General features: G+C 40.8%; 3 protein-coding genes across 19 annotated transcripts in view; 2 read left to right on the top strand and 1 right to left on the bottom strand.

Annotated features, from left to right (window-relative positions):
* LOC110835714 (uncharacterized) overlaps positions 1-13,819 on the top strand; it is a 75,455-nt gene extending 61,636 nt beyond the window's left edge. For all 3 annotated transcript variants that reach the window (XM_087355180.1, XM_087355179.1, XM_087355178.1), the window contains exons 4-7: positions 2,185-2,306; positions 8,352-8,475; positions 8,878-9,069; positions 9,755-13,819. In XM_087355180.1, the coding sequence (XP_087211306.1) occupies positions 2,185-2,306; positions 8,352-8,475; positions 8,878-9,069; positions 9,755-9,921 (605 nt within the window). In that variant the 3' untranslated portion in view covers positions 9,922-13,819. The remainder of the gene's footprint in view (positions 1-2,184; positions 2,307-8,351; positions 8,476-8,877; positions 9,070-9,754) is intronic.
* ENGase (cytosolic endo-beta-N-acetylglucosaminidase) lies at positions 11,085-21,298 on the top strand. Of its 3 annotated transcripts, XM_087355176.1 has the most exons (10): positions 11,085-12,602; positions 14,428-14,538; positions 16,456-16,604; positions 17,184-17,487; positions 17,778-17,943; positions 18,496-18,708; positions 19,265-19,500; positions 19,857-19,982; positions 20,332-20,490; positions 21,175-21,298. In XM_087355176.1, exons 1-10 carry the CDS (start codon positions 12,580-12,582, stop codon positions 21,284-21,286), a joined length of 1,599 nt encoding a protein of 532 aa, XP_087211302.1. In that variant the 5' UTR covers positions 11,085-12,579; the 3' UTR covers positions 21,287-21,298. The 3 variants fall into 3 exon arrangements, with proteins under 3 accessions (XP_087211302.1, XP_021931963.2, XP_021931969.2); XM_022076271.2 differs by lacking the exons at positions 11,085-12,602; positions 14,428-14,538 and adding an exon at positions 15,212-16,330; XM_022076277.2 differs by lacking the exons at positions 11,085-12,602; positions 14,428-14,538; positions 16,456-16,604 and adding an exon at positions 16,123-16,330.
* Cluap1 (clusterin associated protein 1) overlaps positions 19,197-23,123 on the bottom strand; it is a 43,756-nt gene continuing 39,829 nt past the window's right edge. For 6 of the 13 annotated variants that reach the window (XR_015536894.1, XR_015536890.1, XR_015536893.1 and 3 more), the window contains 3 exons: positions 22,311-22,744; positions 21,017-22,082; positions 19,197-19,476 (listed from right to left, as the gene is read on the bottom strand). The gene's annotated coding sequence lies outside the window, so the exon portion shown is untranslated. Of the gene's footprint in view, positions 19,477-21,016; positions 22,083-22,310; positions 22,758-23,123 lie in introns of all 13 variants that reach the window. The other 7 variants (XR_015536895.1, XR_015536896.1, XR_015536899.1 and 4 more) reach the window with 4 other exon arrangements.

Here is a 23,123-nt window from a genome sequence, read left to right as displayed (position 1 = left end):
TTTATTTGTAGTTATTTAATTACGCTTTTTCAATAGCTCAGACTGTACAGCGTCGAGCACATTTCTCCTCTCATTTCTGACGCCTCCCGCTGCTTCGTTGTTTCTGTCCAGATGCTCGGCTGTTAAGTAGTTTGTTTCTGTTGAATTAGCTGACAAGGCAATTAGACCTCGCGTGGTTTCTCCGGTGATAACAGGAACAGCGACCCCGATTACAGGGAGCAAATAGTCACAGACGCCCGGCTTCATGTTCAGACGTCGTCAAATCGCTCATAACGCATTTGCTGCAGGTTTAAACGTACTACGTCGCAGTTTGTTGACTGGAAGTCACAAGTTGCCCTTGGTATGTCGTCACTTGCAATATTTCAGTACCCCAAATGTTACAGAATGTTGCCATATTCTGTCAACTTGCTGTTAATAATAGATATATTTGTCATACTGCCCCTACAAAATTCTGCAGTCGATACAGCGTCATTACACGCGCACACACACATACGCGCAATAAAGTTTATCTAAGATACAAACTGAAAGCCTTCCAAATATGTCAGCATCTTTATCGTTGCTGACCGTCTCGGTAAGGAAGCAGCAACTTCAGCTGGCCGTATGTATGGTCTGTAGGTAGTTTATGATGATGATGATGATGATGTATAGGGGTGTGGGTGTGATTGGACCCAAAACTGCAGGTCGCTGTGTGATCCATCACCCTGCAGGTCGTCACGTGACAGCATCCACAGAGTGTTTCACGATTACCTTCATTTCAGACTAAACCGATCGGCTGTCCTCGCTAATATCATTTGGTTCGTCATTCCGTAGTGTGTTGCACTTACGACGGGCTGATCCCCCGCCCAAGGTTCCAAAATCTGGCAGGAAAGTTCTGCAGGGAAGACCAAGCCTCGAATTGAGCTACAAAGCCTAGAAAGACAAGAGTACGTACGTGGGATTTGAGGTTTTGAAGGCGAAGGCGACCGTGTAGTCTGGTAGACGTTTGCCGACGCCATCACCTTGATGGTGGAGGTAGTACGTACATCTGAAACGTCGGAAAACTTCTTTATACTAGGCTGCATGGCTCTACAACCCAGTAAACAGCCTTCTTCTTACTCACCGCCGTGAGACACTGAAATCCTGCTTATTTTTTATTTACTTCTGACAAGCATTGCGTTCTGGAACACAATAATGTTGCAGACGGGAAGGAAGAATGAATATTGGAAGTCTCTTACTTTTCGCCGAATATTAATGTATGGATGACTGAATCAATGAAGATGTGGAGAATGAATACGAAATTTCACCAGCAAACCAGAAACGAGACAGCTTGGAGGATTCAGGAGCACTACAGCAGTGAGTATGATGACAACCTCTGTCGTAGAATCGGTTTGTGGCGGACCAGGCCCTTCAACCGCCGTCGAAACGCTCAGACTTTGAGGATCACACTGTCCCGAAGCGTTGCCCCCCCCCCCCCCCATTTCATCCATTTTATCGCTGCGCTGGGAAGTGTAGCTGACAGCCAGCAGCAGTAATGTAGCGAGCGACTGTCTCTCCACACGCAGCACGGCCTCTAATTTATTCCTTCATTAATTCATTTCCAACTCTTCTCGGCTCAGCTGTCGCCGCCATTGCTCCGTATTTTTACATCTCTCATAAAATTTAAAAGTCTCAATAATACGGCTGTGTCGTGTTTCAGTTGTTCAGCGACGACACGAAAGAAAGTGGCTTCTTCGCAGACTTCGTGGTTTTTGTTGCGCTTCAAACCAACAGCAATCATCTCTTAACTGTTACTGCATCTTTGACGTGTGACAAAATGCTGATAAGGTACGGGGCTAATCCATAGACATCAGCAAATGTGTTGTTTTCTTTTTCGGAATCTGCGTTCCTCAGTGGTTTTAATCTTCATTGCGGCTTGCAGATACAAACCATTTTCGTAGTCCTTCTGTGTGGAAAAAGAGTCTCGATCAGAATATTCCGATTACACAGGACGTTCACTGATAAAGTTAAACGCAACTGTCACTCCCCGGCTCCCGGCACTTCACACGCCGACTTTAACGCCGTTCTCCTGTCACCGTCCGAGTCTCCCCAGTCCCACGTTCTTCTTTCAGATGCTTGTTTTGCTTTTTTACCATCAGCAGACACGACGTTTCGGTAAGACAGTGACGAGGAATGTGATAATAGCCCGTCGCATTTCTGCTGTTTCAGCACCCACGACGGTGCTGCCACCTGGGGTGGTGTTGCAGCTGGAGGACACGCAGGAAGCCTTGAACCAGACGAACGCCGAGCCATGCACTGTGGCAGGAGCTGAGTACAACCACGGCCAGCAGGTAGTCGCTTAACCCTTTTAGTAGAGAGCGAGCGAATGCTCTCCAGTTTTCCTGTCTTCACTCCCTCTTCTTCACATACTCCTTCATTCTCTCTTTTCATTTATTTTTGTGTTCTTCTCCACACCGATCTCCTTTCTAATCCTTGCCGCTTCTTCCTCAGGCTTCATACCGTATTCATATGTGGCGCGAGACTTGACATTTGTTACCCGATTTTATAATTCTGAAAATTGCTTGAACAAATTTTCTCTTCTTGGCCGTCACGGGTTTGATTTGGTTACGGATCCAGACCTTAATATTTGAACTTTCCGTCCTTTAGAGATGTTCATAAATTCTTTCTGTCTTCATGTTTATTGCACACGTCTTTAATTTAATTCGATGGGACAGTGCGGAGTGGATTGAAATGGCTCAGGTGGCAAGACCTTACGGCACGGAAATGAGACTTCTGGTTTTCATAAAGAGTGGTGAGTTTATGTACTAACTGAGCAACTGTCAGATTCTCAGGAGAGGCTCTGCTGCATGGCGTTGGCGAGTCGCAATTCGTCTTCCGTTCTTCGAAAGCTTGCGTTTGTTTTTCCGTCTCGCGTCCATTTACAAATATGTAGCCTTTCTCTTGCATTCGCCTCTCCTCTTGAATCCTTCTGCTGCAACAGCAGAATGCTTTTAAAATGAATTTAGTGGTTATTCGTTTCAGAAGAATTTACGCGACCTCAATTAACGAGTGCAGTGCCAGCATTAGGATGTTTTATTAATCCTTTTCCTTTCTGTCAGAAAATGAGTTACGTCTGGGTTTTTTTCTCGCTTGTTATAATTTATTAGTATAATTGGAGTTGGTTCCCAGGGCACAATAAAGCACCGCTGTTGGCGTACTTAATTGAAGTTACACCGAATGGCTTAGTAATTGATAAACACAGCGCAACTCTGACACATCTCTCACGGCTTCTTCAGGAATATGCAAAATGTGGTCGGGGGAATTTTAATTTGTCCATAGTTAGGTTCTTTCCTTGAAAGGTGACAATTGCACAATTGATCCACATTTTTAACACTTTCATGGAACTTAAGGCCATTGCCTCGTCCGCTGTAGGTCGCCGTGAATGGTGACCCAGCTGGACACGTCCCTTGCAGGTCGTCTGCTCCATTTAGGTTTTCCCCACCAGAACTATTGCATGCCCCATGCGTGTTACAGGTCTAACCTAACTTAATATGATGAAGAGTAAACGTTATGTAGATTTCTCCAGCCTTCTGTCACTCCCTCTCAGGTTCGCATATTCTCAACACATTCTTTAAACTTAGGTTAGGTCTGCATTTTCGTTTCGAACGTAGTAATTTGCCGATTATGCTCACTGCTGTGTTCACAAGAGCCCGTTACAAATGCCAGTTGAATCCTCCCAGCCTGTGTCCTTCGCCACGACAAAGATCGGTTGGTTAGCGCTGTTTGAGGAGTTGCATAATGTTAAGGCGTGTGCCAACTGAACGATGCAGAAAGAGCTCTCTGCGACTTGTCCCGATCTTGTTCTGAGATATAACTCCTCCACTCCGTAGCACAGGCAACCGGGCGTACAAGATGCAGTTTTCTTTTACAGGAGGGGGTAGGAGGTTGTAGTTGTGGGGCGAAGTGTTCTTGTGCCAAGAAAGAGCCAAAATAATTAGAAAGCAGCTAGCTGGGGAGTGCTCGCTGCTTCCTTTGATAAAAAGTGTGATTACTGGACAGGAAGATAGTAATGAGCGAACTTATACCAAAACCAACAGTTCGCAACCCGCGCCAAGCCTCAGACGACATAAGTGATAATCGCCGTGTTCTCTGTTCATAAAGAACTTTGGTCTTGGTGCCCGAGACTTTCTGCGCAAACGCAAAGCTGCCTTTTTTTTTAGCCGAATTGTAGGACTGGCGTTAGTAAAATGGAAAGTGCACGAAATGTTGTAAAAGATGTGTTACTGCAGTGACTGAAGACGGGTGTAGTACTAACTCCCGAAACGTCGCACAGCAGATTGAAATTCTAATCTAGACTTACAACATTCTGAGTGATGGGAAATGTTTCTTTTCTCCCATAAACTGATAAGTTTCAATTTCTGTAAATTATTGCCAGATCGCTTTGATGTTGTAACTTGTGATTCTACACGCGTAGTGATATTACTCGTATTTATATGATTTAGTGTTCTGTCTGACGACAGGTCCATATGAACAGGATTCTTCCATCCTTTTCTCGGACTGGGACCTGTTCATATACGTTCTTGGCAGATTATGCAGAAGTGGTTTGCCATTGCCTTCTTCTGTGTGTGAATGGAGTAATTGTTGGGATGCCACGGAGGAAAACTCCGTGTTGCCTAGACCACGGCCTTGCCCAACACAAGTTATAAATTCGGGCACCGCCGGGAATCGAACCCGAGACCCCAGGATTACAAGGCCAGCGTTCTAACCGCTAGACCACCGTGGCAGATGAAGTGATATTCTGTGGACATAATTTTGCACTTCAAACACAGAGTTCGGTGATTTTCAAAACGACTCTGACAATGTTCAAGATAATCGTTGCGTATTGTTTTAAAGTGCCGAGCCGGAATTTGTCTGAACACACTGGGTAAAAGCGCGAAATCCTTCCGTTAAAATAACCGCTTTTGAGACCCTTGTCCTGAGCGGGAACTTGCAGGATTAAAGGCAATAACATAACTTTCTCGTGGGCTGGTGGCGATGACACCTCTTCAGCTGTAGCAGTAGTAAGCGCTGGAATCTTTATGTATCTGGCACTTTTAAGCGAATTCCACTCCAGTAGCTCGGAACTCAATAAAACTCAGATAATGAGAGTGTTGTCAGCAGTGATGTATTGCTGGGTTGTGTAGGACTTTGCAGCACATCCTGAAACCCGGTAAAACCCCCGGAATAAGAGTTTGAGATGATCAGTGTTAATGCGCTGCTGTCATAATCGAGGACCTTGAGCAAAGCTTACAGTCGAACACGTTTCATTGAGGTATTCTTTACGTATGCGTTCATAAAACGAGGAAAGCCGGAAATAACAGCAGTGATACTTATTTATCCAGCAAGTGGAATCACTGGAGAGGCTACATTACTGATCACACGCCAGTTTTGTATCGGAAACCCGTTCAGGCTCAGGTTGTTTGTGTGTTTTTAGTGTTTCATTTGCGAAGTGTTCTGTTTGTTCGTGAAAAATATTTTCTCAGACCTTTTACGACGTCAATTGGGAAACCCTGATATTTTGGAATAGAATCGTGACTAGTGATGATACATAAATCTCGAACACAGAAAATTCGGTGGAAGAAAGAAAATCCATTGTTCCCGAGACTAGATTAAAAGGGCGAATATCAAAGTCAGTGAGCAACGCGTTGTCAACATACCTTTTTGATGCTGAAGGAATTGTCCGTCAGGAGTTTGTTTCTTCAAAAGAGACAGCCGATCGAGCATTCTGCCTTCGAGTTCCGGAACATTTGCACCAGCGGACTCTGCGTCTCCTCGCCTTCTCTTTTTGTTACATGAAGAACGTTCCCACTGCTGCAACGCGTCCGCGGTCCTGGACGGACAGACGTGGTGACCAGTAAACTGTGACAGGGGCCTTTGATTACCGCGAAACTCGTATAAAGTAGTTCACTAAACGAATCACACGTTTTGTGTCATCGCGCGCAATGGACAGCGCCGTTGATGGCTTCCAGGAAGCGTTCCCCTCGTGCGTTTTCACGCTGTCAAATCTGAACCTTCTGAATCTCAACGCACGCATTCCCTTATCGCGTTCGTCTCGTCCTTAATCCTGGGACAAAGTTGTACAGAGAGCAAGTGGGCCTTTGGTGCTGTTAAGTTACAGAACAGAGTCCCACTTAGCAAGCTAACAGTCTCTCAGTTGATCACTTTATGTAACCCACAGATTTACTCCCATGCTCACGAGAGCCCGCCGCTGGATGCTGTGTTGAGCCACTTCAATCCGGTTCATAACCTCCTTAACATTCATTTGAATGTTATCCTCTTTTGTGCACGTCTTTTTTAGTTTGACGGAAAATTAAAATGTGCATTATTACAAAGTATAATTTGCCAGCTTTTGGTCGACTATCAGCAGTAAACGAGCACTAACAATCGGTAACGCATTATTTGTCTGTGCGCATTTATGAGGAGTCGTTGGTTCTGCCTGAAACTTGTTAAAGTTCCGTACGTGCCCGTAAACTGGGCCGGAAAACGTGGGTTAGCAGCCGCTGATCTGCAGCTGACAGCATCACCTGGCTCACGTCTGAAGTTTCGATACAAACTTACAGTAGCTCATTCCCTTCACTTCCAGATCATGAGTACTTCGTTCTGTCCACGTCTCTGACCTCGTGAACATTTCTCTCAGTATACCCTTCTACCGCCGTTCACTTTCGGTCCATGTCTTCGTCTTCAGGGATGTTCATAATGCTTATTTTGAGCAGTTGGCCATCATAGGAATGGCCAGTTTTGAAATAACACTCGTATACATTTACTGACGTGCGGCCACGCCGTTAGCGCCGTGATGACTCGGCAACTTCTCCGACACCGCTGCTATGCGTGACGTGTGAGCTATCTGTTGCAGGCGTTGTATTGTATCAGTGCAAAGGAAATCGAAGCTCTTTGAGGAAGGTACGAAGTCAGGACAGTGCTTCAATAGCCATTTGGCATGAAGTGAATGTAAATTAGTTATCCATGTGAAAAGATAAATTAGTAAGAAAGCGAGGCAGCTGAATGTTTTATTTCGACTGCGCACTGATGTTCGCGCATTCCCGCGTCATGGTTTCCCGAAACTCGCGTCACGCAGTTCCGCGTCGCATGTTTCGTCATCGCCGTACTTGAAGTTGAGTGTCGTCGGTGCTCGGACGGTAGACGACGCGACGCTAAACTTCATGAGACCCGCAGAGCCGTGACTTGGGTGGGATAAATACGTTCTGTTTGTGAAATCTTTCGTTTCTGGCGAAGTCCCTTATCTTTCGTGACTGTGAGCGTCGTCGTGGCAGGTTTTATTTCTGTACGTGGATTTACCGAGAGTAGCAGTTGAGATTAGGCAGTCTTAGAGCATGGACTAATTTCCATTATCGACATTCACTTAGACGCGATCGCATGCGGTAAGCCCCCGTTTGGAATTACATCGCTTTGAACACGCCCGACTGACACAAATGAAAAAGTGTCCGAGTCTCTGAATTATAAGCGTTGCCTGTAACGCATTATGCAGTTTAACTAACTGTTAATTTGCCGTCCTTCCTGTTGATAAAAAATGTGATTTTCATTGTAGTGTGGCTAATGGCATTGTGCTGTTTAATTCCAAAAAGAGAGAGAACGAGGCGCCTATTATTAAAATAACATTTATTTATTATTTAAGCAAACTCATAAGTCTGGACTGTCGGAAGCTTCCTTCTCTGACTCTTTGTGGTAATTTCTCACCTTCGTTAAGCTCCGGCCCTTCCAGTTAGTTTTCTGCGAACTGATTGTCTTAGCTGTCTCGTCCTGTTTTACTACGCACAGGAGTCTTACATTGTGCTGTGTTGTCTGCAATGATTTCTTATACGTCATTGTCTCTTTACCTTTTTCATTTCGTATCTTCTTCGATGCAGCCAATGTTAGACATTTCCTAAAACAAATTAATCTCTGCTACATTATCCAGTATTCTGTCCTGTAAACTATTATCTAGTAAATCTTGCGCGTTGTATTACTTTGTAATACCTGCCTCCATAAAATTCCTTGCAACCAATGCATAAATCATTGCTTTTTCCATTGTCCTTCGCGGTTCATTATAGATACATCAGACTTTATATCAAATGTTATGTGATGAGCCCATGAATGGTTCATTGCAAGTGTTCTGCAACGCAGGTAAAATCTCTGGTTCTCACGACAAGTATGAGGATGTCTTCTGAGATGTTGCGCCGTGCAGTCTGGTACAAACTGATCGACGTTTCAGGGGCGCTTAATGCCTCCATTGTCCAAATAAAACATCGGCCAGTTACTAGGAGACTGCACGGCTCAACATCCCGGAAGACAGTCTGAAGCTGGTTCTGTCTTTACTCTGGCAAAGACGTGACGCTCATGCAGCTCTCTGGTTGTTCCAGGTGCCACGCGAGGACCCTTGCGAATTCTGCCTGTGTCTGGACGGCGAGCTGTTTTGCTGGTGGCAGGAATGCCCGCCCTCGACCTCAGGGCCTTGTAGGACCAGTCACTTCGTCTCTGCTTGCGGTATGGCTTACAGGGTCGTCCCTGTTTCTATCTCTGCCCTGAGACTAGGTATTCTGTGGTTCTTCATGGTTTGCCTCAGTCCCGTCCAGGCAAACTCCGAATTAAAAAAGTCCGTTATCTCTTTATTTCTCGTTTGCTTGAATTTGTCATTCACAAATCTTGTAAGCATTTGGCGCTGTATACTCTGATTTTTCACAGAGCCGTAAAGCAAAGCAAATGAATCTCGTTTCCCCAGTTCGTGTCCGCTTCTTAAGATGACCAAGCGAAAAGCTTCTCTTTAGGTGTTCTTTAGCGCTGACCCTGTGATGAGCTGATCCATCTTCTGAGGATGACAGTCGCGTCAGCAGATGATTCTGAACCTGGACCGACCCGTAATGATGCTCGTTCTGCCTCCTGTTCCAGGGAACTTCTCTTCGACCCCCGACATTACCACCGCCATGTCCGAGGTGACCGCGACCTCTGCAGGCAGCGCTGTGACCTCGCCTCTCACCGCCAGCAGCCACCAGCCGACGGAGACGACGCAGCAGTTGACTAGCTCGCCCCCCACCCCCACCCCCACGACCCCCGCTCCGCCGGACACGTGTTCTGTTATGGGTATGTCGTCCTCCAGTGACGCCCCACACATAACACATTCTGGTATTGAACGGCACAGACACAGACTGCCATAATGGTGCTGTGCCAGCTGCTTGGCCGGGGCCTTCCTTCAAAACTTTATGGACAAGAATTTTCCTTCTTTTATGGGTCCAGAGCCTTTGTTCAGCCCGTCATTGAGCCCAGTCCTGGGACAGTTGAATTCAGTCCTCACGCTGACATTGTCTTTTTGTCTAATATCCTTTTAACATTATCCTTCTATCTGTGCCTCAGTTTCCCAAGTATTCTTTTGCTTTATGTATTCAGACTAAAATTTTGCATGTCTCTATGCATGCTACATGCCCCACACATCTGATCTTCCTTCATTTGATCTGAAGCTAATGATGTTTGGTGAAAAAAAAATATATATATATATATATATATATGTGTGTGTGTGTGTTTTATGAAGCCTGTCGTTCTGTTTTTCTCCATTCTCCTTTCACTTCCTGTTGTTTCATACACTCAACTGGCATGAACGATTTTGGTGTACGTCTGACATTTGCCAGCAAAACTGTTCAGTCTTCTTTCCTTCATACTGCACTCTTGCTTCATTAAAATAGCTGCTTCAAATTACGTTCACTTCTCTGAAGCTAAGACAAAGAAGCAGCAAGTACTCATCTCATCTCTTACTGTGTGACTCCTGTTACAGGAACAGAGTACAAGGTGGGAGAGGTGCTGCCCCGGGACACCGGGACGTGTCTGGAGTGCGTGTGTGATGATGAGGCGCGAGTCACTTGCAGCCCCAAGGACTGCGCGACGCACGATGACTATAGGTCCAGCAGCAGCCTTGACATGTTTGATGTTGACACGTTTTAATGTCCTGCCTGGCAAAGAGAGAGCTGCAGCTTCAGTGACTGTGAAGTTAAAGGTCGGTTTATGGCGGATCATCATGATTATAAATATGGTAGAATCCAGGTAGGGTCAAACTGTCGTTATTCAAACATATGCTTAAAATATTATGTATGTTACAGTTCTGAAAAACAGGGAAACATTTTAAATGTAATATTACAGTATGTTAACGTAGCTAGATCAACCAGCCTTACCAAAATATGGGTGACAAAGTCTGATAAATCATTTGTAGTAAATAAGAATGATTTAGTAATATAGATAAGAGTATTCAAATTTCTGTAATTTCATGTATGATATTCTGTGGTCTTACAAACTTATTGGCTCTGTAGAGGCTCACAAGCTGCTACTGTTTTAAAGTTAAAATGCAAATTAAATGTCAACTTTGAAATTTGTATATCAGTCACCATCATTGTGACTCGAGGTACTACATTATTCTATTGTTATAACTGCATCTAATTGACTGTAGCCTTCTAGTATTTGCACATGGTCATTATGCTGAATTTGATACCGAACAGAAATACAATAACATGATCAGTGCTTGTCCGCTGTCCATGTTCTCTTGAAAATGTTGGTTTTAAATTCCTATCTGCTTGCCACACTCGCTGTGAAATTTTAATTTCAGTAACTTCGCTACTACCAGTATATCTAACACACCTGTGGAAATCTGACACTTAAATTGGCGGCCTAACCCACGGTACAACCAGAGCTCTTTTGTTTTAGCTACAGATATGTTTGGTGAACTAACCCTTCCATGTAATTACAGTTACCAGAGTTACTTGTTTGGGTGTATTCTTGTTGTAACAGATGTGAGCTGTTAATTAATATGATAGAATGAATTTATGGTACCACTTTCCATTACAGATAACTAAATTGTAAATATAAATATTATTGTGTAAGACTTGAGGTTCTCACAGCGGTGAATATGAAGATTTCTGTCTTCTGGGTTATTGCGCTGTGTAGTCTGGTCGATGTTAACCAACGTTTCAGAGGTCATACTGCCTCCGTCATCAGGGCGATGAATATGATCGCCCTGATGACGGAGGCAGTATGACCTCTGAAACGTTGGTTAACATCGACCAGACTACACAGCGCAATAACCCAGAAGACAGAAATCTTCATAAATATTATTGTTTTGATTGAACCAGGGTCAGTCCCAAAAGAACCATATAGACTAATTTCCTTTACCTGACAGTAGCGATATGTGCTCTGAAGTACCAGTTGTACAGCCTTTATTAAGAAACTGGGGCCACATTAACATAGAAAGATAATCTGAGACAGTAAATGTGGGAGACAGAATGCAATATTGTGATTTTTGGACTGAAACATAAAATTGGGACAATGCAAAGAAATTATTGCATTATATTTCTGGCATACAGTTGAAAATAATTGTTCATAAGCTCCCATAACCCATCAAATAACATCTAAAAATTAGTTTTTAAGAGTATAACCATTGGAGTGTAGTCATAACTTTTTTTTCTGCCGATGAGTTTTTTTCATAAAATATAGAGCAGTGTCATTGTTCTGAAATTTCAGCTTTCTCCTACTAGGTGTCACCATTGGAGACAATATGTTACTCGTACTTTGCTGTGTGCTGCATTTCTCATCTAGGCTTCATGAGGTAAACATGGAATCTTGTTTTTGAGTAGGCTATTTTGGACAGTGGTTTTTCAACAGATGGCACTGAGGATTTGTTTTTTACAGACCTTTGTTTATTATTTCCAGATCTATACAGATTAAATTTGTAAGTATTTTAGTGAATATTATTTTGAGCTATGTTACAAAACAACAAGAAGCCAGTTTATTGATTTTATAATTAATTACTTATAGCTTTTCTCAGTGAGCTTGTTCCATGATGCAGGGGTTCAGTCATGATTTTTATCTAGTTGATAATCTTATGGTATTTCATTACAGAACTCTTAAAATTTAAACTTAAAAATTATGTTGTAAACGTCCTTTGCACAAATGTGGAACTCTTCATCTACATTTGTCCTGTATTAAACCCCCACCAACTCATCAGGAGCTATATCTCCACTTCTCAAATTAAATTGCCACTCAATGCAGTTTATATTTCAAATGTGTGACACCTAGTGAAATTTTCAGCAGCAAAGTGATGTTTGCAAAAACTAAATTTGAAGACTGCAGTTATGTTGTATTCAGCTGGAAGTTCATGTAGGAACAAGGGCATTGAGAATAGAATTATATTGTGTAGGATCGTTATGTTAAACGAATGGTACCAAAGTGAGTTTAACCTTACCATACATATGTTATGGAATTGAATATGGTCAATGCAAGCTTTTATAACATGCTAGAATTTGTTTCTTCTTTTGAGCCTGGGGAATAACATTAAATGACAATAGCCATCTTCCAATGTGCAACATTAAGGTTAGAAAACACACAAAGTGTACTAACCTGTTGTTGTGCAAGTGTCTTCATGTTTTTAAGGTGTTCACTATTAAAAGTGTTACCTGAAACAGAATTTTGTTGCTTTGAGGAATTATTTGTAGGCTAGAGACAGAACATTCCAGCACTCCATAACTGGGACTTTTGGCTAAGGGTAGGTACCCCAACCTAAAACCAGGAAAGTGTGGACCACTGCAGCTGAGGAGAACATGGTCTGTCTGATGGATGGAAAAGCCCTTATCTTCCAGGTTGGTGGTTGTGCTAGGGGCTTGTTAAAAGTTTATAGTATGCTATAGAATAGAAGGAACAGTTATGGTAGCCGCCGAATGAGTCAAGGAGGATATTCATATATCGTAACATGTTTAAGCCCCATGCTCATAAGAGAGGAGAGTTGCAGTTCATACAAAGCAAGAATCAAATACTGAACTAGTGATAGTTGATAATTGTATACATATAATCACGTTTGATCTTATTATAAATGTAGGGTTATAACACATTTGTGTGATATTTTATGATTTTATATAGTTTGTGAGAGTTTAAAATCAAATAACAATAATATTTTAAGATATGTCATTGGTCTGTGATGAGTGATATTGTAGACAACCATTCATAGTAGTGAATGTCAGTCTCTTACGTAGGGCCTAAAACACTTGAATAACAACTTCTTCCTTCTTACATTTTACAATGTTTGATGTGTCTCTTCAACATGAACATTTGTGGTACCATAGAAATGGAGTTTGTAGATAACAGATGTAAACATGTGGTATGAAGTAGGATAATTTATTTAAATGGGCATTACCAGTAAAGAGAATTACACATCTATATGATCATTCAGAAATTAATTTTAAATATTATTTTCTGTAAAATAACTTCTGTTGAATTTAATGATAAGTATAATTGAACTGCAAGAGTTGAAGAAATTTATTAAATATTTAACAGATATGTTAAGTTTATAACAACCTGTATTTATTTATATCAGTTTTCTTCACTGGTTTACCATTAAAATAATTTGTCTATTTTAGATATATTAACACTGCATGGGGAGGGCTAAGATATATTTTAAATTAAGCAAAGATCAATATTCCATACAATGACCAAGGAATGAAGTGGATAAGTGGACACATATGAACATTGGAAGTAGTTTTAATATCAGTTATATCGTGAATAAGAAATAACATGTGATATCAAAAAGAAAATCATTTAAAACGTTTCTATGAAGTATGTGTAGTTTAGAATAATAAAACTGACTGGCAAACCTGTTCTTGTCATGAAGTTTCTGATGGCATAACTTAGAACTCTTAATTGTTTTGTTACTTGTAAGTGTGTGTAGAAATAACCTTTCCCTTCCTCATATCATGGGACGTCTTCCAGGACATTCTGTCTTCTTTTTGGATGTATGTTTTTAAACTAAATGTTTTGTTTTTCACCATCATAATCTAATGGAAATAAAACTCTTGAAAATCTTGTACTGAGTTTCACAAACCACAATTTGTGGTTAACAACCATTCCATTATTCCATGAATTCATGTCTCCTCGTTCTTGATTCTAACATTAAGATGTGTGTAATCTTTGTAACTAAGGTGCTGAAACAGTCTGTGTTCTCTCATCTTCACATATTAGGCAATTTAATGCCTGTACCAGCCTTAAAATCTCCTTCCAAGCATTCACTTGGTCTTCCTCTTACTCCTCGCACTGTAGTTTATGATTACATGCTGTCCTTCATTTGACTGATCGACATGGCCTTTCCCTTTTCATACTTGTTGTAAGCTCTTCAACACATATTGGCCATCTGTTTCTCACATAATATTATATTGTAGTTCTCTCTTTGTGTGATCATGAATATTCAGCTTCAAGTTCATTTGTGCAGCTTCAATTATTTGTTTCGTTCTTTCACGTTTGCAGCAGGTTTAAATCAACTGGAGGACTGAATATGAGTACATAATAAATAACTTAATAATTTTTTACTATTCACTTATTGTTTCTGAGGCGATTAAGTCAAGGATTATGTGACATCATCACATATATGTGGCATGTAGTGAGAAAATTTAAAAAATGCATATTTTCTTTTTTTAGGGGATATCTCAAACAAGGTGATCACATGGAGGACTTAGGAGGGAGGCATAGATGGGACAGTAAGATCAAATGGATGAGAATTGGGTCCAATGACAGTCTTTTTTGGAAAAGGTAATCAACGGTTGGGTTCCTTAAGAACACGGAATTATTTTCTGACCAGCTGATCAACTGTCTACTTTGTAAGGATCATCAAGTACCATGGAGTGAGTTATATGTTATTTCCAAAAACTGTGATAGTTTAACAGACCACTAAATTCTGAATGATTTCTATGACAAATAGTATTTGTTATCGCCATTTCTTTTATCTTGTACTAAATTCAGATCCATATATTTTTCATAGAATGCGCTTTACACCACTTATTACTCCATTATCACATTTTCTAACTTGTGTGTATAATCACAATTCCATTACAGTGATGTATCAGTTTTTGAACTTTGTATCATTATAATACTTCTGAAGGAATCCATCTTTTGCTGAATTTGTTCTTGGAAAATAATATTACTACAGCATAATACACGTATTATGAAAAATATCCAAAATCATGTAGCATTCATCATAAATAAAAATTTGTGAACATTTGTGGAATTATGATATTTCAGTTTCTTAATACGTATGAAAATGACTCTTCTGGGATGCATTTATATTGTGTAGTCTTGTAGAATTTGACCAACATTTCAGAACTCTGAATCTTATTTAATTTTGTATAAGACTACCTGGCACAACATTCTAGAAGGCAGTCGACTGGTTACAGCACAGAAGCTTTGATCACATATCTGAGCATTATATGTGGAAAGGATAATTTTTAAATTTGTGTTTTTAACCTTTTACTGCATTTATTGCTTTGAATATAAATGGATTCTGTATTTGTATCATTTGTAAGGTATTTTCTTTAAGGAAATTACAGCGAGGATACCCAAAGAATATGTTTTGACTAGGGTCCACTATTGCTTTAATGTGGTTATAAACAGAAATCAGGTGAAAATGTACATGAACTCTCAGGATGTGGCATGCAGTATACTGGTGGAATATTTATGATGTAAAGTTATCCAAGAGTTGCATAAAGAAACTATTTTAAGAGGTATTTTTGGTCATTCGTTAATTGCAAATGCACATTACCTAATTATGTACGTGAACGTAAAAGTGACATAAAACCGTAGGGGCTTTGTGTCGTTTTAGCATTTGTTATTTCAACTGAAACTTAATTCAGGTCTGCCACGTAGCGGGGAAAACTGCCAACATTCTATCCACAGTTTTTTTAAACAGACTTGGGTATGTTTCGTTTACATTCGAACAGAAAATTATATACTTGTGCTGTTGAATTAAGTAATACGTACTAGTAAATTTACATGTTCTTATGTACGCTGTCAAATCAGATAAGTAATTTTGTAATTGTAGAATTTAGTCTGAAGATGGCTGTCTTCTGGGTTGATGCGCCTGCGCCCTGTAAGCACAAAACCTAGAAGACAGCCATCTTTAATCTTGAAATTGATTCATTCTAGTGGCTGCGGAGTACATGAGGGTATCGGAGCTTATAGAGCAGGAGACGCTGTAGTATATGGATTTAGTGTGTAAAGAAAATTTTGTCTTCTTTATATAGCGTTAATGTACAGAAATGTCTGACTGTAAAGAAGAACTCTCAAACGAGAGATTCGAATGGAATGGAGACGGAAGTATTTGTACTCCGATACAGTCTTACATCGACGTTCAGAAGTTGAAGTGTTTCCGTCCAAGCTGGCGAGATAGCGTTCTTGATTTTTCAGATAATTCAGTTTTTTGTTATTCTGGACAAGATTTGCATTGTAATTCTGTATATACGGATTTGCTCAAGCGGCGTAGGAAAAGGAATGATGTACCAAAAACTATTTTTTGTCACGACCTCAAAGGAGGATATACAGAGGACAGGTAAGGACTTTAATTTTTCTAGTTAACTGTTCTAGAATTCAGACGCCTGACAGGATGGTAGTTACTGTTAATGCTGTGTACGTGAAATAGGTTAATTATATCTTTTAGTTGGGTTTTGTCTTCAGGTTTGTGAATGGAAGCATGAGGCATGCTGAGTATCGCTTTTTCCATTGGGCTGGCATTGACACATTTGTCTACTTCAGCCATCAGCTGGTTACTATTCCACCACCTGTTTGGATAAACTCTGCACACTTACATGGCACGAAAGTTCTAGGTATGTGAGCCCTTTATCTGTCATTGTATTTGATAAGTTTTGATAATTGATTGGAAATGGATAGCATGATTTGTAGTTTGAATTAATCTAGCTTCACAATTAACAGTAATCAATGCTTAATAGGTTATGTAAATCATGATATAAAAATTAAAGGAGGCATTAATGTGATCCTTGCATTCATTGTCATTTTTACGTTCTAGAAGTAATAACTTCACTACAGTGATGCTGCCCTGTTATATCAAATATGTATATTTTTTACATCACATTGCTCCATGAATTGAGTTCGGCATTTGCATGTGTGGTGTGAGTTTGCTACTTTCTTCTAATTTGGTTATTTAGCCATATCCTATAGTACTTCTTTATGAACTTTTCTTCTGCTGATAGAATATGTTTTTATTTCTGTACATTGGTGTTCATTTCCCTATAACAAATCTGAAACTGCCATTGCTATATACAGTTTGCATCTTTTCCTTTAGCTGTTCTTTTTGTTCCATTTTTTCTTTGGATTAAACTGTAATACTATCTGAATGATTGAGATGGATTAGCTCAGTGTGTCTATGGACTGAACATTTGTTATAGGAACCCTGATTACAGAGTGGGATGATGGGAAGAAAGTGTGGGGTGAAATACTGGAAAGTGATGGCACTGTTGAAGACTTTGTAAATGACCTGGTCGCCATCTGTTGTCACTTTGGTTTTGATGGTTACTTGTTGAATGTGGAAAATAATATTCCACCAGAATATGTTACCAGACTGGAGCTGTTTGTTAAGTTGATCCACAGCAGACTTCATTCTAAGATACCTTATGCAGAGGTAATCTGGTATGACAGTGTCACGAAGGAAGGAAAACTTGAGTGGCAGAATGAACTTAACAATCTGAACAGGTGACAAACAGTGTTATTATTCAATCTCCTGATTTATTTAGCCAGTCTTTGTATATGTGAATATTAAGTAGTGTGCAAATATAGGTAGTCTTCAGTGTAAGCACAACTTGATGTTCTTAAAGGTGTCTTCTTGGCCTTATTTATGGTCAGGAGTCTCAGGTTATGTCTAGCCACAACTAATGTAGATTTTCTTACTAACCATTGTCAGTTTCTTGCTACTGGTTATGTTGTTCATAGTGATGGTAGTGTGGCATGGCTATCATAAATCAAGAATTTTAACATTTTTGCAGGCCTTTCTTCAATAATTGTGATGGAATATTTTTGAACTACACATGGAAGGAAGACAATCTGAAGAAATCCGTAGAGAATGCTGGTGCCCGTCACCTAGACGTATATGTAGGTGTCGATGTATTTGGACGCAACTGCTATGGGGGTGGTGGTTTCAACTCCTGCCAGGTGAAACTTATTACTTGTGTTCAAAAATTTGATACTTTGGAAGGGTGACTAGAAAGTGGCAAGATACGGAATCTTGATATCTGATATAGTCCATCTTTTCCCAGTTTATTGGCTGAAATAGTTTTTCTTTAGATCTTTTGATAAGTTGTAACTTGCAGGCAAGAATCCATATATTAGATTTGGGATAATTATACAGTTAAAAGAAATTAATAAAATTATTGATTACTCTTCTCTTTTTTTTTGTCTTTGTCAAGTTATGAAGTGCAAATGCAAAGCAAGCACAGAAATGTGAAATCCTAATGGTGTCCCACATATAATTGTTGGTGGTACCGAGTAGTATTTATTTGTCTGCCACACCGCCTGACATAATCTTGGTAGAGTGTACTGTTCCTGAGCAAGAAATATTGTGCAAAAATTTGTCTTTTAATCACACGCCACTGTGACGATCTGGTAATCATGTGGTTTCTGTGTCCATGTGGCTGGGACTAAAGTGCTGTACTTAAAATTAAATGAACAAAAAAAAAATGAAGTTTAAATTTTTGGGTGTTTCAGGCTGTTGAATTGGCACGCAAGTACAACCTGTCACTGGCCCTGTTTGCTCCAAGCTGGGTGCATGAATATCTTGGCAGTTCACACTTTGTGCACCTAGAGTATGCATTCTGGCAGAAACTGTGGCCCTACCTGTATATACATGGACCAGCCCGACTGCCATTTAGCACTACTTTCTGCCAGGGTTACGGAGAGAAGCTGTATCGTAATGGACAGGTCGGTGAAGTTTGACAAGTGTGTAGCGATTGTTTAATTTATGTTGCTGTTATGTTGACACACTACAGTATCAGTGACATAATTATGCTGTTGTTATGGAAGCTGTGAGTACAGCTCAGTCAATATACTACACTATGATTCGGGCAACTGGAGTTTGATCCGCTGCAGGGTTATAAACTTTTTCTTTTTGTTACTGAGTACAGATAGTCTGTGGGGCTAACCCAGTCTTCTCTCCAATGGATTTCAGGGGCTCTTTTTTTGGGGGTGTAAAGTGGCTGGGACATGAAAGCAATTAAACCTCCACTCTTCCTTATGTCTGTAAGGCATGTGCTTAATTAAGCACAGGTACGACTTCATTCAAACTGTGCATGCATTGATTCTATTTTATGTGGGTTATGGCTTCCCAATAATATAAATTGTGTATTACTGTGGAAATAAGGTTTCTAAAAGCCAGCATGAAAAGGGTCAAATATCTGGTAATGTGAGGCTTTAGGTTCTAACTAATGTTCATTGTACGATCATAAAATACAAGACAGTCTGTTAAATTCCGTTGCAGGTGGTGTCAGACGCTCCATGGTACAACCTGAGCAAGCAGCAATATCAGCCTACTGTCCCTTCTTGCTTGAGTGACAGCTTCGTTGAACCCATATTGAAAGCAGGCGCTGGTTGTGTTGACGCAGAGGTGCTGCCACTCATCACGACGGGCTGTGTCCAGCATTGCTCCCAGGATGCATTCACTGGGGGCGGCTGCTTGCAGATCAGTCGGTCCTGTAGCAAACAAAAGTCTCAGAGGTGAGAATTTTAAAAGCACACTTTTAATTAATTCACACATATTCTTTATTGAATGATGTGTCTTGAAAGGGGGCAGGAAGGAAAGTGTATGGTGACTAAGTACATCTCGGAATTCGTACGAGTGACAGAAAGCCATCACCAGTCTCACAGAAACAGTTTTGTAACCATGAACGACTCTTCTTTTAATTTCTTTAATTACTGATAGGAATTTTCTTTTGACTTGAGGTAGAGAAGTTTCCTCCCACATATGAATTTTTAAAAAAAAATTTATATGTTAGTCTGCCTGTTGCGGTTTCTTCCTCAGAACTGCTGACACCAGACTTCAGACCTGATGCATTCATATTTTATCCTTTTAGGATCTTCGTTTGCAGATTTGATTGTGAGGGACAGATCCTAGTTTCACTTGCGACGAAAACAACAGACAAGCGCAACCCGACACTGAACTTGCTGCTGCTGACAGAGGACAGTGAAGGAGTCTGCAGGTATGTTTGTCAGTGAGGCTTGCTGCCCTTTGCTTCAGCGTGCCTCAAATGTCAAGGTGTCACCAGTACCTACTCTGTTGCGTTGGTCACAAGCCTGAGCACATCATTTAAACATTGTAGGAAGACAGTTATGGTTCCGCCTTCCACGGCATGACAAAAATCGGCTTCAGCACCGTGTGCTGACTAAGTCCTTGGTAGATTGTTCTAAGCTGGGAAAGAAATTCCTTGTTATGACACTCACAGGTTCAAGTGTTCGCAGAAATGTGAAGGTGTTAACATCTCCGTTCCAAATGCCTTGTAGTTCACAGTTCTTGCCATATCAACTGACAAGCGATTAAATGCATTTCAGGACATGGTCGCTGGTGGGAGAGGAAACGGGAGGCGGTTGTGGTGACAGGAAGTGTGTGTTTCCCCTAGAGCAGAAGGAAGTTGAGCAGCTGAAGTATTGTTTGCAGGAGGAGGTGTTTGATGATGTGTCACCCTCTGTTGGATCAGGCTGGAAACTCAGGTAAGGTAAAAGGAGAATTCATAAAGTATTCAGTGGTAACTTCATTAGAAGCTTAGTGTTGGCACAGTGAACTCTTTTTAATGTGTACTTCACGCTTAAGTCGCACCTTAATGGAAAACGGGGCAGAATGAGCTGATTCTTATTTAATAAACACATTATTGTCCTGAGGTTGTGTCGCTGTCACTGGAGAGGGGTTCCTTTGGTCTCCTCCCACCTTATTTGACGCTCCTCCTATCAGTAAGGAATTTCTTGTCGCTTCTGATAATTTGTAGATTTTTGGTATGTAAACATTTATTTTGTATTGGGAATGTTGGTAAACCTGAATTCAGCTACTGCTTTCTAGTGTTACAGCTAACACAGGCTGTTCTAAATTTTTTAATGCATGCGTTCAGGCTTGTAATTTTTTGAAGTATTTTTATGTCTACCTTGATTAAGTTATAGTGCCTATTCCTGCATCACTTATCCACCATTTTAGCGTAAATTAAAAAAATGGAAACCTTATCAGAGGCAGCAAGTCCTTATTTACCAGCTTGAATAAGGAGATGGATTGCTAAAGATGCGGCACTGTGCGGGGAATCGTGACTGAACTCCTCCAGTCTGCGTGGTATGGGACTCTGTCGCAGGCACGACTTTAATGTCTAATTTCCTCCACGTGTTGTTGTACGGTGTTTCTCTCTGTTTCAGTCATTACGTGTTGCATCTCCGTGAAACGGTCGTGGAGATCGCTGTGGAGTCGTGTGGGTCCCATGACTCGGTGCTGCTTGGTCTCCTTAGAATCCTGCCATTGACATCGTAGGAATACCCCTCTGTAAGTTCCTACTGGTGCGGCAAGTGCCTCATTTCTTCTGTAGATACTGGAGTAGACGCCATAAAACGTAGTGAACCTAGAATTTTGTAAATTTGTCAGTTGATGGAGTGCAAAATAATGTGTGTTGTAATCGGACTTGAGAAGCTTTTGTGCTGTGCCATAGAATCTTTGACTGACTAAGGTGTTATAGACATGATACCAATGATGATGTTGGTACAGATATCTGGATTCTGCTTGTTTTCGAAGTCAGTGGAGGTTGATGACTCCTTCTGTCTTCGTGTCTCTCCTTGCTGTTCCCAATCGTTTTTATTCAACATCTGCAGTGAGTTGAATGATGGAGCAACATTCTTTTGTAACTGATGGCAGATTCCAGAACGTTTTGTAAACCCTGAGAGAGTTACAATTCATTGATTCAATATGGCCACCTTTTATCTGCTGGAACTGTAGGGTCCCACGGTGGTAATGGATTTACCTGCTGAGCTACAGGAGCTGGAATTATTAGTTCGGTGAATGCTCATTAGATGGGATGGCGGTAGTCTTCTGACAGTTGGGAATTCATTCATACATTGATTTTAAAGTCGAAATGTTCCTGCTTGGAGTACATTCTTCAATAAGTGCTTTTATTAATCATGTTTTGGCAATTCATTGAATGAACAGAGTACATCTAGAAGGCATTTCTTGTTTGCTTGGGAGAAGGATAGTGAAATGCTCGATCATCATCGGTAGCTTTGATAGGTTAGTTTGTTCCGTGCCATGGGCTGTGGGACCCACACATCCCCAATATCTGAAACGTATTAATGTTTTGTAACAATCGCAACAAAATTATCAGACCCTTTATTTAATGAGCTTTCAATGAAGGAATATTTATGTGATTCCTGAATGTTAATATAGAATGAAATTTTAAATTTTGTTATGGTTCAGTAGGAATTTGGAATTAAAATTTATATGACAACTGTTGAATCCTCACGATTCATAACAACATTATTCAAAGAAGTGAATTTTAAGAACTTACGTCTTCTGCAATGTGACTCGTGGCATTTTGTCATCGTGTCAAGGTCAGGCCACTCTGTTTTCTCCTCAGTAGCAAAAGCATCTTCATCGCATTTGTTGGGAGTCTAAGAGATGTTGGTTGGTTGTAGGGATTGAATAAAATCTGTCGGTATCCTGCGACGCAAATGAAACCACCTTAGAACTAATTTGTGTTGCATCATTGCTGCTGGAACAAACACCTGGTTCGTTCAGTGTGCAATATGTTGGTGCGTGCATGGAACTGGTTCTCAAGGCAGCAGTGACAAGTAGCGGGAACTGTGGCTTTGAAATCCTCAGTGTTGACTGCAAAATGAGCTTGAAGTTGCTCAGTAATTGCCTCATCATAAAGATGTATGGAGGAAAGGAAGTGTAGCTCCGTGCGTTGTTCACCTCGGCATGGACGCAAGTGCCACCAATCTAAAATCAAACCCTGGTCATCGTGAAAACTTGTTTTAGGATTCCCAAGATTTTGATTTTGATTTTGAATAATCACTCTCACAAGGGAATGGTCCGGTTGGTCATGTCGAAACCTGACCTGAAATAGAGCCCCCATCTAGTAATGATTGCACACAAAATTTCAGCTGCTGATACGCTGTGAAAGGGTGCAAAAAAAATTGCTCAAAGTCGGTATATATATTTAAAATTCGCGCAACCGCGCATGCGCGTGACAGCAGCGGTACATTGCAGCGGAGGGCGTGGGCCAGGAGCTGAGAGGGCAGTGAAAGATTAGTCTCCGAGGAGCTAGAAGCTCGACTATTGTTGTTTGCGCGTAGCAGAGGTACTGAAAATGCAATCA

Source organism: Zootermopsis nevadensis, unplaced genomic scaffold (genome assembly GCF_977971745.1).
Source record: "Zootermopsis nevadensis isolate Lab colony 2312 unplaced genomic scaffold, Znev_1.0 Znev_ptg000024l, whole genome shotgun sequence".
Lineage (NCBI taxonomy): Eukaryota > Metazoa > Arthropoda > Insecta > Blattodea > Termopsidae > Zootermopsis > Zootermopsis nevadensis.
This window is presented reverse-complemented; position numbering and strand designations above follow the sequence as displayed.